Source organism: Sparus aurata, chromosome 8 (genome assembly GCF_900880675.1).
Source record: "Sparus aurata chromosome 8, fSpaAur1.1, whole genome shotgun sequence".
In the NCBI taxonomy this organism is placed as follows: Eukaryota; Metazoa; Chordata; class Actinopteri; order Spariformes; family Sparidae; genus Sparus; species Sparus aurata.
In genome coordinates, this window is record NC_044194.1 from 31,111,515 (window position 1) to 31,126,861 (window position 15,347).

At 40.5% G+C, this 15,347-nt stretch overlaps 1 protein-coding gene across 2 annotated transcripts in view; it reads left to right on the forward strand.

The window, feature by feature from the left end:
- The window catches only part of smpd3 (sphingomyelin phosphodiesterase 3), an 81,684-nt gene that overhangs the window by 51,716 nt on the left and 14,621 nt on the right, over positions 1-15,347 (forward strand). For both annotated transcript variants that reach the window (XM_030425796.1, XM_030425797.1), the window contains exons 5-6: positions 10,768-10,843; positions 15,091-15,252. In XM_030425796.1, coding sequence (XP_030281656.1) covers positions 10,768-10,843; positions 15,091-15,252 — 238 coding nt within the window. The remainder of the gene's footprint in view (positions 1-10,767; positions 10,844-15,090; positions 15,253-15,347) is intronic.

Genomic DNA, 15,347 nt, shown 5'->3' on the forward strand with positions numbered 1-15,347 from the left:
TAGTTACAGCAGCCTTGGATGTTTCATGATTAGGCTTTTATAACTCAGCTTGGTTTTGTTGGCTTGCAGTGTGAAAACGTTTCTCACAGCTCACTTCAGTTCCACTTACTTTTGTCTCAATTCCCTGTAATGAGGGGAAGTCCTGGGATGTTTCAGCATCTCATATCCTGCATACTGACTCACTTGCAGATGTATTCTTAATGAAATGCAGTTAATTTGATTCAATATTATTTTTATTCAAACTGAGCAGAAGCTCAAATCTTTTTTTTTCAATATAAATAGCTTCCAGTCGAGGCTTTCCTTCGTCACCACAAAGAACTCTAGTGAGTGTCTTCATCATCTGAACCTCATCTTCTTCACGGATAATATATACACATTCAAAGTCCACTCTTTCTTGTATGCATGAGTGCGTACACACACATACATATACTCACACACATGACAATCCCCTCAGGCCTCTTGTCAGTTTCAGGGAGCGTACCCACCTATTGAAGCATAGATAAGCCCCTAAAATATTAATGCAGATAGAGAGAAAAGCAGAGGGGAAAGAAGAAAGAGGGAAAGGAGGAGCGAGGGAAAAAAAAGGAAAGAATGAGGACAGAGACGGAGAGATGGAAAAAAAAGACAAGATGAATAAATTAAGCTTTTATGATCCCTGTGGGGAGATTTACCCAGAGAAATAAACCTTTGAATGTCATTAATGTATAAAAACAAATACGCGTTTTAATGTTGCTTTTACCGTTTTTAACAGACTAAAGTTTAGAGGATAATAACTGGTTAGACTCCTGCTAACATTTAAATGAAGTTGGTTTGTAGTGAGATAGATCTACACTAAAGTGTCTATAAAGAGATGAGACCTTTGTTACATCGTTTGCAGTGTTGGGAATAACAGCGTTAAAATAAATGGCATTACTAACGGCGTTACTTTTTTTAGTAACGGGTAATCTAACTATACTATTTCCATTGTTACAGCACCATTACCATTATCGACAATTAAATGTGGTGCGTTATAAACTGAAGCTACTCATTGAAGATGTTGGCGTCTGACTTGGCTCTCAGTCCCTGGAGCTGAAGCTGTTGGTTTTCACTTTGGTGAGAGAGGAGGGAGGGGCGAGACAACCGCCTAAGTGATGATGATTGGCTAAGGTAGAGTAAGAGTTTGTAAGCCAATCAGAAGCAGTGTTCAGTTTACACACAAACCACACACACACACAGCAGCCTCACACATACAAACTAGCAGAGGTAAGCTGCAGCAATGGAGAGTCCGGAGGGAAAGTTGGCGTTTTCAAAGTGGAAGTACAGACACAACTTTAATCTCCTTGAGTTAAAAGGCAAGAACGTTCATGTGAAGTGTGCATTATGTCGCAGAGCTCAGTGTTTGTCCACGTAAATTGTAATCTAATGAAGCATCTCTCAATGGTACACGCTTCTACAAAACTAGTGGCCATAAACACTGTTGTTGACACTGTTGATGATGACAGCAGGCTAGGTGTGGCTAAGGTGAGCTCTGCTAACAAAGAAGGACACTCTTACTTTCCCTGGTGACTAGGTACTTTTATCATGGAGTAATTCAGTTACTAACTCAGTTACTTTTTTGGGAGAAGTAACTAGTAACTAACTAATTACTTTTTAAAAGTAGTAACTGATCATTTGTTAAGTTGTGTACTTATGTTATCCCAAACTTTTCCAACAATGCTCAACCTCAGAGGATTCTACAAGTTTCCTCAAGTTAAAGGAGTCATCACCTGGTTTTTTACATATCCAGTCTCTCTTGGATCGCTTTGGATCAATTCTTAAAACTTATTAGAAAAAAAAAAAAAAAAACAAAACAAACATAGAGCTTGTTCTGACACTTTTTCATACCGCGACTTTCTCACGTGAGATTATGTGCGAGGTTTTGACCGGTCCGGATGTGCATTGTATTAATATGTAATGAGGCGCGCGTTGATTGGCCGCAGGAAGGACAGAGCCGGAATGGGGGGCGAGCCTGCATGCACAGACTCCAAAACATAAACAGCCCCCTGTTATGGCGCACACACTAAATGACGAACCTCACGGAATTCAGGCATTTATGTACGAGCCGGAGTCGGAAACCGAACGGGAGAGTGAAGAGGCAGAGACGGTGGAAGAGACACGTTTACAGCAGGATGCCTCTGAATGGTAAATTCTTTTTTTTTCCGTCTTACTTTTCACACTCGTGTTTTACATGTAAGACCTGAGTTTTAATGCTGGCGGTGACGATGTATGGCGTGAAAATGACAGAGAAATAAGCAGATTCCGCGTGCTCACTCTGGCTGAGGACGGCTGTGAGCCGATGCATATGCAAGTAGCCTCCTGTGGTAACGTCACCACAGGAGCAGAGTCAAATTCTCGTGCTTTAGGAACGCGCACTACTGTGCGCTATTCCTGTTCGGAAAAAGAGCCAAAGCGACAAAAATAAGCCACTTTCAAACTCCAGCTTTTCAGGCAAGTTTCAACAGAGGTCCAACACCAATATGCATGTATTAACAAGAGAAATTGCGATTTCCGGGTGATGACTCCTTTAAAGGTGCGTTTTAATGTTTTTGCCTGTTGCTATAACTTCAGGTGGAGAGTCAGAGTGAGGAAGGAAGTTGGCAAAAAAGACTACTGCCGTTTTTTTTCATTGGCAATTTTGGCCACACCAGGTCAATCCAAGCGGCACTGATTTGCTTTTCCATCACCAGTTTGACTGCACCGAGCTAAGATGAGCCAGGCAGGCAATGGACCTGCAGTAAGGACAGTGGATGGTCACCTCAGTTGCTCGCTGCTGCAGTCAGGTTGATAAACAGGAATGAAAATAAATGAGAGCATAATCCGATGTGACTGTGCATATTTATCCCTGCAGAAGGCAGGCTCTGCAGAAAGACTACTACTGGCAGAAATCACATAATGTGCTTTTAAATACTGAATTATGAGTTATTCAGTTTCTTGCTACATGAGTGGTGGAGGTAGTGGTAGAGTGGTTTCATGTAAAAACACGTATATCGTGTTACTCAGTGAGCTCTAGGTGATGGTTGTCTGCATTTTTATTACCTTTGAACAAAGCCAGACCAGCCGTTTCTTCCTGATTTCTGTCTTCACACTAAGCTAACCGAACCAAACCATCTCCTGGCTCTAACTTCATGTTCACCAGACAGACAAAGTGGTATCAATCCTTCCATCCAGCTCTCAGCAACAAAAGCATTCCATTATATCCCACAATGTCAAACTATTCCTTTAAATATTGATTCCTAAAGATGTGATATCCATTATGTATGAAATGTAAAATATTAAGACATATAAAGATTGTTGGCATCTGATCAGGTTAGTGGTTATCAGCAAACCAACAAAGTGTCAAAAATCTTTATCGACTCACATCTTATAGAGTGTTATTGGAAAATTTAATTTATCAGCGAATAGTGCATTTAACAAAATTGGACAAGTTCCTTCTGTGCATCTAGCCCACTCATTCTTACAAAACACTCATTCCATTAAGAGCAGTGAATTTCAAATCGTTGTGTCCTCTGCTGTGAGGTGTATTTACTGTATTTTGGTCTACGAAGTGAGCCGTTTGGTATAGAAGTCAAGCTAATTAGGCTAATGCTTTGTTGTGGCTTTTGGGATTTTTTATTGGGAGCTCTGCACTGATACCAAGCCAAAACAGCCATCGCATTATTGGCAATCAGTTTCCATTTGTCTAAATGAAAATCCCCTCTGCAGAGGAGTGCTTTAAGGTTGCAGTTAATTGACCAGAGAGATTAATGCCGAGTTCTTTCTTCATTATAGTTGTTATTAACTAATCTTAATTTATGCACATTCATTTGACTGAATGAACGTCACACAACACACATGTTTTTAAGTCACTGTAAACTAAGTCACTGAGGGTAACATGGGAGTTAAGGATTAGGGAGCAGCCATAAATCATAACAGTTGGATAAAACTCTGAAAGTTTTCCTTTACAAGCACCAGATCAGATCAGAATATCATAATCTGACTGCAGTTTCTCTCTGCTGAAAGGGGCAGCATCATTTAATATCTTTTAGCTCACTGTTTTTATTTTACGGCCCACAAATATACTATTTAGGTTCAGTTTCATAAACCCTATTTCAAACAGCAGCAGACAGCTGTTTCAGTGAAAAGCTTGGTGGACAGACAGAGAGCGCATGTAGCTGGTGAACATTTAGGAAAAGCCAAAAACTGGCTAAATGTTTTCCTCAGCAGTTGGTGGAGAATAAAACAGAGCATAAAAGAGACCGAATCATAAACTTGGATTCATTTCAAGAAATAGGTGACTTCACAATATAGATGATTACAACACACATTTGTGATGCATTCACTTTGCACTCTTCAAATAATGTACTCGGACACGGACAGTTGACTGGGCATTTTTTTCAAACCAATTTGTTTCTCTGACCAATCACTCTGCTTGACTTATTGGACTCTGCTACTGGACTTGCCGGGAACTCCAGATCTTAGCCATGATTAATACAGTGTAGTCATAACTGATCAAGCTTTGGACAAAGAAATCTCTGATTGTCAGGTATGCTGTAAAGTGTGTGATGATTAAACATTAACTACACTACCCAAAGATGTGCTTAGCGCTGTGTCTCCCAGCATATTCAAATAAAGCATCAGAGGACTGCACAGGACAACCACTGTTCAGGCTCAGACAGGCTGAGGGGCTTGTCTGTCCACAGTCACCTCCAGTCTGGAAGAAATATATCCTCAAGTGGCTGAGTGAGATTTGAAAATATTCTGGCTCTACACGCAGGTTTTGACCGCTGCTGATGACTGACTCTCTCTCGCTCCTCATCGGCGCCATGCTTCTGCTGTCCCCTTTCTGCCATGTCTTCTCAGCCCTGGTATCACAGCCCTGGTCAGGGCGGCTGCACTAATGGCCTGTCTTCAAGCTGACCTCCGTCAGTTTTGGAGGCTGTATTCAAAACTGGTTTCGGCTGACAAATCCTGTTATGCTGCTCCTGGGATCTGATGTCCCACTCCAGGCAAATTCCCGTGCCACTGGCTCCATGGCTCCAAGTGAGCCATGCGCTAATTAGATAACGGTAGCTAGCTACAGCCAAGTATAGCTAGCAAGGAGCAGCAGTTGTCAGTTACTCAGGTGAAACGCTGCCAAATGCTTCATATTCTCATATTCACTACCTTCTTCTAACACTTCACCCATATATCCACCCCTTATTATTCATTATTATTGGTGTATCTCAGCCTGAGTACACTTTGGACAAATCCCTGTTCTATCACAGGGCCAACACCTATTTACAGACAAATGTTAACTATTGTGAAATTTAGAGTTGCCAGTTGATCTAACCTGCACGTCTCTGGACACCCATGCAGGAACAGCGAGAGCATGTAAACTCCACAAAAAAGGCCAGCTGTTGTCCTGTTAAATACAAAACATGTAAAGTCCCATTTTCCTGGGCAGAGGATTATTCCTGGCAAAAAACCTTGCCCGCCAGCAAGCTTTTAGAACAGCAGATGGATAAACAGCATTTTTAGAAGTCTATATTGTACATTTTCTTGTACATACATCATACAGTAGGGTCAAAAAGCCTGACAGCACCAGTCAAAATACTTACAGGCTAAATGTCCATGAATTGTAGAATGATGTAGTTTTTGGTATGTCTTCCCACCTCAAAGTTTCGCAAGAACTACTTGAAGATCAAGGAGTCCTGACTGTCATGGACCTCCCTCCACAGTCACCTGATTTCAACCCCCAGTGAACATTTATGGGGACACTGAAGACTGAGAAAGCCAGTCTTACTGTGACATCACCAGAAGCTTTGTGGAACACTGTCAAATCATGCTGTGATGACATGAGTCAGGTTTTGTGGAGTCCATGCCAGCTCAAGTGCATGACATTTTTTGAGCAGAAGGGGGGACATACCAAATACTGAGATATTCTGAAATTCATGAACATTTTGTAGTGGATGAGATTCTACTTTTAACTCTTGACGCTGTTGGGCTTACATTATCCTTTGTCATAAAGGAACCAGTGTTCCCTTCACGTTCCACAGTAGCTTTGTAAACATGATGGAGGCAGAGGACTTAACTCTGCTGAGCATAGGCCTACTGAATGGAGAAGCTAGTGTTTTTTTCCTGTCTAACAGTTTACATTTTGCTCAAACCAGGGGCAGTTCTAGGGTGGGGCCAACAGAGGCCAGTGCCCCCGTAACTGGTGTCTGGACCCCCCTGTGGCCCCCCCGACAGGGAGTCTGCATCAATAATACAATGACAGATTTCTTGCACCGATTCTGTACTTAAGGGAAAGGTGGAAATAAAGTATCTCAGCAGTTTACTACCCAATCAAAATTGTTGAAATTGTAAACATTGTTTGAAGTCCCATTTATCCCTTGTCTGAATAAGGGATTTGTCTTTTTTTCCCGGGTTTTATTTGCCCCCTAACAAAAAAGCCGGCCCCAGCCTGGCCCCCCATTAAAACTGGTCTAGAACCACAACTGGCTCAAACCAAGGATGTAGTATGGTTAATAGTCGGACGTTATACCATCGCAACCGACAGCCATTTTATGTGATTAAGCTCATTAGCATGGATAGCAGTAGCATGGATATTAGCTGTGATAGCGATTGGTGTCATTCAAACATGAGGTCTTCTTCTGTATGTATGTAGAGTTTATTCATAGGCAAACCGTGACCTGTACTGTACATTTGCTGCCACTAGACGAGTCCATTGCTAAACTTTCCATCTGCTCAGCTGTCTGCTCTGAGCTCAGCCACCAATCGTGAATCTCCATTTATTCATTAATTCACTCACCTACCAAAAAACATTTGCATTGAAACATTTTGAAAGGCAAATATTGATATGTGCGATTAATTTCAATTGATTAATTAAAAAGCTTGTAAGTAATTAGATGTATTTATATACATACATATACAACGGGTGTATTCAATATTTTTGTGATATGTCTACTTCCCAAAGACCTTCCTTTCTTTAAACTAACTGCTCCACAATCACCATCTCCCTTTCTTTGCAACCCTTTATTCCTCCTCCTCCTCCTCCTCAGTCTGCATCCACCCACCAGTACTTCAGAGCTGGCAGCCTCTGCCTCGCTCCATGTCTTGTTTCTGTGTTGCTGAAGGACTTCTCAGCGCTGATGCTAAAGGTGTCTGATTAAATCTTGAATGATGTTCAATCTATTTCAGCTTTGCTTACACTCTGCTGCTCTGGGAATGGAGAAATTGAGGTCAGGAAGAAGTGCTGAAAAATGTATAAAGTGTATGAGGACATGTTGAAAAAATAAGATCTTCAGCTCCGTGTTTTGCTCGTGGTGATTGAGTCAGCAAACCTCCTGTATAGAACATCACTCACTCATTTTAATGGTACAATTGCACATACAATACAACAAACAACACACATATAAAGGAGGAACCCTCCAAACAAATGGTGTTTTTTTATCTACTCTCTCTTCACTTCGCTTGGTTTTGTTGACCAGACTGCGTTGGAGTGTTAACCCACTCTGGTTCAAATATATCATCTGTAAGCCGGCTGTTTGAGATTGTATTATTGTAGAGTAGTGCTACCTCTATTTTGTCTTTTGTTTACAGTTATCAATAGCTGACTTTTTTTTCTGTTAATAAGAAATGTTTCATACCCTTGTGACCATGCAGTCCATTCATCATGCAGTGTAAAATGTCAAAACTGCAAATGTCAGGAGGGAAAATGCAACATTTTCTCTTCCTTCCAATAATAATGGACCCCATTTACATGTCGGAAAATGCTTTTGTCTCTACCTGTTATTGTTTATTGGAACAAAAATTCATGCAAGCAATTCAGAATATGTAAATATATGATACATGCCGTTGAATTTTGTCACTTTAATCATCACTATTTACAATATACATTTCTCACAGCTATAGTTCAGTTCATTCTGTCCAAACCAAGACATGAACTCATGCAGACTGTACGGTAACTCTGTGATTCGAGAGTTTGGGCGATATCGATCCTGCATCGTCATGACCCACGTGAGAAAAGACTGCAGTTGATGCAGCACTGTAATGCTTCTGATGTGTATTTGTGTTCTGTGGTGTCACAAGAGCTCATGAAAAAATAACCGATCGTTAACATTAATGTCATTATTAGACTGCAAATCAACATCATGTAATGAATAATGACTAACAGGTCAAGGCAGGACATAAAGGAGGTTTCTTGTACAGTAGTGATTTGGGCTTCATACTCTGGGATCACTGTCAAACCTTTTGCCAGACCTAATGAACTGAGAAGGTAAATGGAGCAGCACTGTATACAGCACAGCAGTTTTAACAGCTTTTGTCATATTAATCTGGGGAAATACCTGTGCTGACATGCATATCAGCGGGTAGATTTATGGTTGATTCAGCTTTTGAAATTGGTCTAAAATTACGTATCTATTATCAAAAATCCTATGGTTGTCCACTTGCTTTCATACGCCAAACAAACCATAACTGAGCCTGCTTGAAGCTTACGGAGACCTACCTTCATGCGCTCTAAGTGAGGCTGTACTTAGACACAATGGTGTGTTGAGCTAAATTCTAACCTCAGCATGTTATCATGCTCACGATGCTGATTATAAATACTACAATTCGTCATGAGGGCAACTTGATTCCTGCAGCAGATTTTATTGCAACCCATTTAACAGTTGTTGAGACATTTAGCTCTGAACCATAAATGTCAGCCTCATGGTGGCGGTTGAGGAAGAGTCAGAGAGACCCCTATAATCACCTGGCCCAATTCTCTGGGAGCCAGGAACCACGAATCCATTTGTAGTTGTTTAGATATATATATTCAGTCCTGACCAAACAGATGTGCCGACATAGCCACTTCTCTATCCACTAAGTTTTATAGTTCATCCACAGGAGGGTACGTAGCATTAGCAGTGGTATACAATACACTTGATATATAACAATTAAAAATTGCCACTTAATCAAAAAGAAATCAAAAGAAGACCAAACGGAGACTGTTCGATGGACAGTTGATCTCTGTAAAGTGCAGAGTAACAAGAAGAACCCAGTGCTACACTATTGTAAAGTAAGATATGATGTTTCGGTAGGCCACATGATAATTGTTTCATAATAGATATTAATAATTCACATCAAAAATGTTTTCTCTAAGTGTTCCTGTAAGTCTGAAACTGAACACAAGAGGCAAATTCAGCATCTGGATGTTGGATGCTGATCGGTAGAGACAACAGAGCCCACAGTAGACAGCAGCTCTCCCGCAGCGTCACTGCATCAGCCTTATTTAGCAACATCAGTCAACTGTAGCAAAATCCATGCTCATGTTCAGTTTGCAGCAGTCTGCAATCAGCTATCAGAGCACAATCAGTGTAGCAGAGCAGGCAGTATGTAAACAAATATATGAAAAAATAAAAATGCATATACATTTTTAATATGAAAGTGAAATTTGGTACAAGAGACTTGATTTGGTTGTCTTTTTCAGCAGGCTGCGTTCTTTAATTTGAGAACCAATTTTTGTCTGTAGTCATGTGTACATCTGTAAAGTATAAAAAACTTGGATGCTTTTATATACATATGACATAATCCTCTATGCTCTGTGAGATGTTTTCTCCATATTGTATCTGACCTGAGAGCTGATTTTTTTCCTTTTTCAGTTATGACTCTGTATATTCTTTACTCAAGCACTCTGCATTCAGCAATCACTTATAATGTATAAATAATTACATAATCATGAGAAATTATTTTAGAATTGCAGGATATGAATCTCGCAATCATAAGAAAATATGTTTTCATATTTAGAAAATAATTGTGTCGTGATTATTGGAGCCTTAACTTGTCATCATGCCATTTTACTATGATTATAACCATTTAAGTATCTTTCAAGGTGACTTAATTTTCAATATACCACACAGGGTTGCATCAAAATAACAGTATGTAACTCCTTCATGCTACACAAACATGGGACATCTATGCAGATATTTATATACATATGTAAAAAAAATGTTTTAGGTTTGGTTAAATGCAAACAGCAGCAACAAAATGGTCATGATAATATGGTCAGTATCTTCATTTTAAAAGTTCGACATCAGATAAACACAGTCCATAAATTTTGGCTGAGTGTGAGCACCAAGCATCACTAACGTAAACACAGAGTCCACCTTTCCTCGTCCCGCTGTAGTCCTGCACCCTGTCAGCTCAGAACACGGTCAACATTGAGGTGAAGACAGGTCCCTGTAAAGATTGAATTATAATGTGTTTATCTCATAATTCTCTATTATGTGATTGTTGCTTATTGTGACACGATCTACTCATTATTAAGTATGTATCTCGTAATTCTGATAATTATAAAAAATAATGATTATGACAGCACAGGGATATCATAATTACGATGAATCTAGTCATAATAAGAAAGTTTTCTTTGTGATCATTTGATTCAGTTCTACTAATTAAAATCTGGAAAGTAAAAGGGATGGAAGTCAGAATTGCAATACATTATTACTTTTTAATTCATTTTTACTTACTTACTATTTTTCATATAGTGCATATTTTTCATTCACTGTTTGGCCCAGCTGCTGTGATGTAGCACACCCTGCTAATTGCTGTTATAAGAATCACTGCTCTAATGACTGAGTTCCTACCCGGAGATCATAAAGTTTCACCTCGCCTTGTTGATGTAATTGTCATCGCTGTCACCTGCCAATGCTTTACATAAGCTAGCACCGGCATTGAGTGTGCTTTGATGTTGCTCGTTTGAACATGGCTGAGTGACATCGTGTCATGTTTGTCTCTGGTCCCCTGCAGGTTCACGTGGGCACCTCCCATCAGGAGCAAAGGGTTGTGGGATATCTCACGTGTACGCACCTCCACGCCATAGAAGGTACAGTTACATGTTCTCTACTGTCCAAACTCTTGTCCGTCGCTCTTTTCTGTCAATCAAATAAATACATGCACACAAGCACATGCACACATAAACGTATTAATATCATTAGTGTGCAGCTAAGATAACTGCAGCCATCCTTCTACACACAGAGCCTGTGTGTGTGTGTGTGTGTGTGTGTGTGTGTGTGTGTGTGTGTGTGTGTGTGTAGGTGTGTGTGTGTGTGTGTGTGTGTGTGTGTGTGTGTGTGTGTGTGTGTGTGTGTGATAGATAGTTGATAAATGGGCGCATCAAGACCCCTGTGTGCCTCCTTCTACTGTTCCCATGGCGACTGGCTCAAGCTGTTTAAGGCGTCACAGCCCTATTTAAAGCCTCTGGTCGATGCCTCCCTCATTTTTTACCAGAGACACGTCTCCCCCCTTTGCCTACTATTCTGGGCTCCTCCTACGCTTCTCACAGGTCTAAATATAGCAGTGCCAGGGCTGTTTCTAAAGATACATCAAACATAAAGCCTTTAGGGGGGCGATGTGGGGGTATGACAGAGAGAGAACAGGGAGGAAAAAGGGGGAGGAGCACAGAGACCTGATTATTTTCTGGAGTTATGTATAATCTTTTCTGAATTACTGCAAGCTACATGATGCAGTGTGATTAAATATGCTCAACCTAATACCACACTGATGATAACCTCTCACCTGACATCACTCTGCTTTGTTTCACACCAGTCTCTGAGTTGCTTCGATGTGCAGCTGCAGCGCATCAGACATTTCTAGATTTTTGTGTGCTTTTCTCCTCCTACACACCTATCATAACAGCTGGTGTGATGGTCGTGACATCAGTTGTAGTAACAGCAGTAGTAAGGATTTCAGCAAAGTGTGTGTATTTCAGTCGGTGCGTGATGACACAAGTAGCTACAGCAGAAAGAGCATATAATATATAATAAAAGCAGAAAACTATGATAAAGCAGAAAGGTGCAGGCTGAAGCAAAACTACAATACGCAACCTATTTCATATCAAAAAGCAAGATCAGACAACATTTTTACACTGTCTGTATTTACTTTACACATCGTCAGTTTTAAGTCCAAATCTTTAATTTAACTGGGTCCTAATATCCCAATTCCACTCAATTGGGAATTGTGCCTGAATAAGTCAGACCCATGAAGGCAACACCATGGCTCAAACTTGGCTCTGGCCTGTAAAAGTATGGACACAGGACCTCGGGGTAGGTGGTTCTTTGAGTCCTGTGGGTTGAGAGATGGGGGTCTATGGATTGGACTTGATCCGGTGCATCCCATAGTTGATTTATCAGATTGGGATGTGGGGTATATGGAGGCCAGGCCGATGCCTTGAGCTCTTTTTTACATTCCTCAGGCCATTCCTGAGTTTCCATTCCAGGCTTTGTGATGAGCAGGGTGTATTTTACCTGTTTGGGAGGCCATTGACATTTTGATGCTGGTACCATGAGGGGATGTACTTCGTCTGCAACTGTGTCTGGATGGGTGGTGAGTGTATCCAGTCATCCGCATGGATGTCAGGACAAAGGGTTACCTATCAAAACTTTGCAATGCAAAGAGATGATCAATGTTATTGACTGTTAGAGGTTTTAATGTTTTGGCTGATCTGTGTAAATGAACAATATAAGGTGTGTGATGTAGCTTTAGTTTTAAAGACCAGGTTTTGAACCCAAAATAAAGTGATTTGATAGAGATACTCACTGTGTCCCCTTTAAGAAGGGACTGTTTTGTTTGACCATTCCATAGAGAGCTATAACTTTTTCGCTCACGCTATAGTCTATTGTCATGGAAGCTGCAGTTGCCATTAACAGGAACACTTAACTTAATGTTTGTTAAATTCAGTAACATGGTGAATACTTGTCAATGCATCAATGTGGACTAATGAAACAACTCTTGAGATGTGATCAATGTTAACCACGCTGGTTGAGCTTGTCGGCAGCACAAACATGTTTCTCATTATTAAGTCGTAGTCAAATATAGTAATTAACATCATAGTGAAACAATGTATTTACCATGAACATGAGACGCTTGTTTGTGTTGAAATGAATCATCACAGTTCATGTGAACGTGGCCAAATTCCCCCGCTGGTATTTACCACCTTGTTACCTATTCAAGGAGGAATTCCTGTTTTAAAACTTGGAATTTCCCAAAGGCAAGAATTGACAATGACTGCTTAAGTGCAGCAATAAACACGTTTAATTGTGCTGAGAGCATTGCACATTGAACAAAGGCTCATCTGGATTTGTAACAAGACTTTTACACCATATTAGTAGTGAGAAGTAGGGAGCTGGTCTGAATAACTAATCAAACTGATTACTTTGGCACTCACAATAAGTTGTTTGTTGAGTTACAAATGTATAAATTATTATATTATTCAGTTCTAAAAATGCACCATCCAATTCTTCCAGCCAAGTAGTCCTCACATAAAAAGTTTTCACACATAGAAAGCCGAGCTGACACAGGCAAATGTACAGCAAATACACCCCCACAACCCGCAGCTTCATCCATCTCTAAGTGATCCAGTAACACAAAAAACACACACAAAAAAACATTGTACTTGAACCGGAGCTGAGAGTAATCAAAGCCAAAGCCACCTACTCACACACCAATATCTTGACACCTCTTTGTTTCTCACACTCTCCACTATTCAGCTGTTATTTCTCTCTCACAGGCTCTCACCTACCGCCTCCCTCTGTTCACCTCCTCCCATCTCTCTCCAACTCCAATTTATCAGATTTACTGGCAGGAGAGAGGAGAGAAGGTACACACTGCCAAGGCAAATTAGCACCACAAGTGACTAAACATTATCTGACTAATATTAGTAACATGATGATAAACTTACAAACTATGTTCATACAGCTACACACGTAGATCTTAGGGTTATTTTTCGTTTAGTCATCAGAAAATTAATATATACCAGAGAATGACTTCTTAAATGATGTCACTCAAATGCATAGTAAAGCTATGTCAGCAAACAGTTGCCTTTTTCGACATCCGACAGACACAAAGCAGCAGTAGCATTTATATGGAGTCATGTTTCTGACCACCCGGCAGACCTGCTATTTACTCTCCTCCAACAAATACTGGGGCAAATATCTTTGGCTTATTCAGCTGCTAAATTCTCCGCTGTGTTACCAGCTCGTCATTAACTTTGTCTGCAGTTCAGTGTGGTTTGGGTTAATCAAAACGGTTTCACTGAAAACATCAAACCTCACGAAGAGCCACAGAGGAGCTATACCTCTTCCAGGACGGACAGACATACACTAGATGATGCATGTACAGAACAGAACAACAAAATCACAGTATACAAGTTGCATTAACAGAAAATCGGTTGTAAATAATGATATATGTAGTGTGTGTGGATCCAGGTGACAAGCAGGCATTGCCAAGTGATGCAATAGTTGGGTTAGTTTTGACATTATCCCAGAGCGGTTAAAGGTGCAAGTAATAGTTTTGGTTATGCAGTCTGTCCTTGAAATCTAGGACTGGATAAGCAATGTGCTGTTTTAGCCTTACAACTCAAAATACAAGATGCTTCAATAATTACAAATACAAATTCACACATTTGGCTTTAAAGTGCATCTTAACTGTATGAAGACCTCTGTCTCTTAGTTACTTATATAGGCCTGTAAAAAAAAAAGCTTAATTGTGTACCTTTAAGTACACTTTGTCAATGGTTCAGCCATAGCTTTTACTATTTAGTTTCAATGTTCAGTGTTTAGTCTGGACTCTGCACACTAACCCTAGACAGAACTTAGGTGTGGCTGGTTCAGCAGCAGGACTTTAAGGATAAACTCTCAGAGACCAATTCAGATTTTTGGGCTGTATAAATAAAAAGATTTTAAAAGATATACTGCTTATGAAACGGAAAACCTGTATTTTCAGAGTGAGAGTGGATTGGACCGTAACATTGTGCTGGGTTGTTCAATATAACGTACATATTTTTATATTTTGTATTCTATCATGTCATATTGCATCACATCCTGAGGTGTCACAGCATCTGAAAAGAATGTATGTAAATGTCACATTTTCATGTCATGGTACTGATGCTGATTAATGCTGATAATACCCCTACCAGCTCCCCCTCTCTGACCGCCCCTCTCTTACTCCTTGTAGTAGATCAGTTCAGCTCAGTTTCATTCAGACATGGTTGGCTGGCTTTACGGCAGACATTTTGTATTAATTTTCTTCCTCTCTTCCTTTATCCCACCTGCCTCCCTCCCTCTACACGACCAGCTGATGCAGCCGTACGCTGTGAGCAGCTGGACCTGTTGCTCCAGTGGGGGACTGAGTTTCGCCAGTCCTCATCCCAGCCACCTGCAGGAGAGAAGGTGCTGGAAGACCTGGTGGCCTTCGATGTCATCCTGGGAGACCTCAACTTTGATAACTGCTCCTCAGGTACACCGACATCAGGGCTACATCAGTAAACTGTATTTCAAACTATGCATTTCATTTTTGCCAATTCCTTTAACGTGATGGAGGTTTCATCTTTC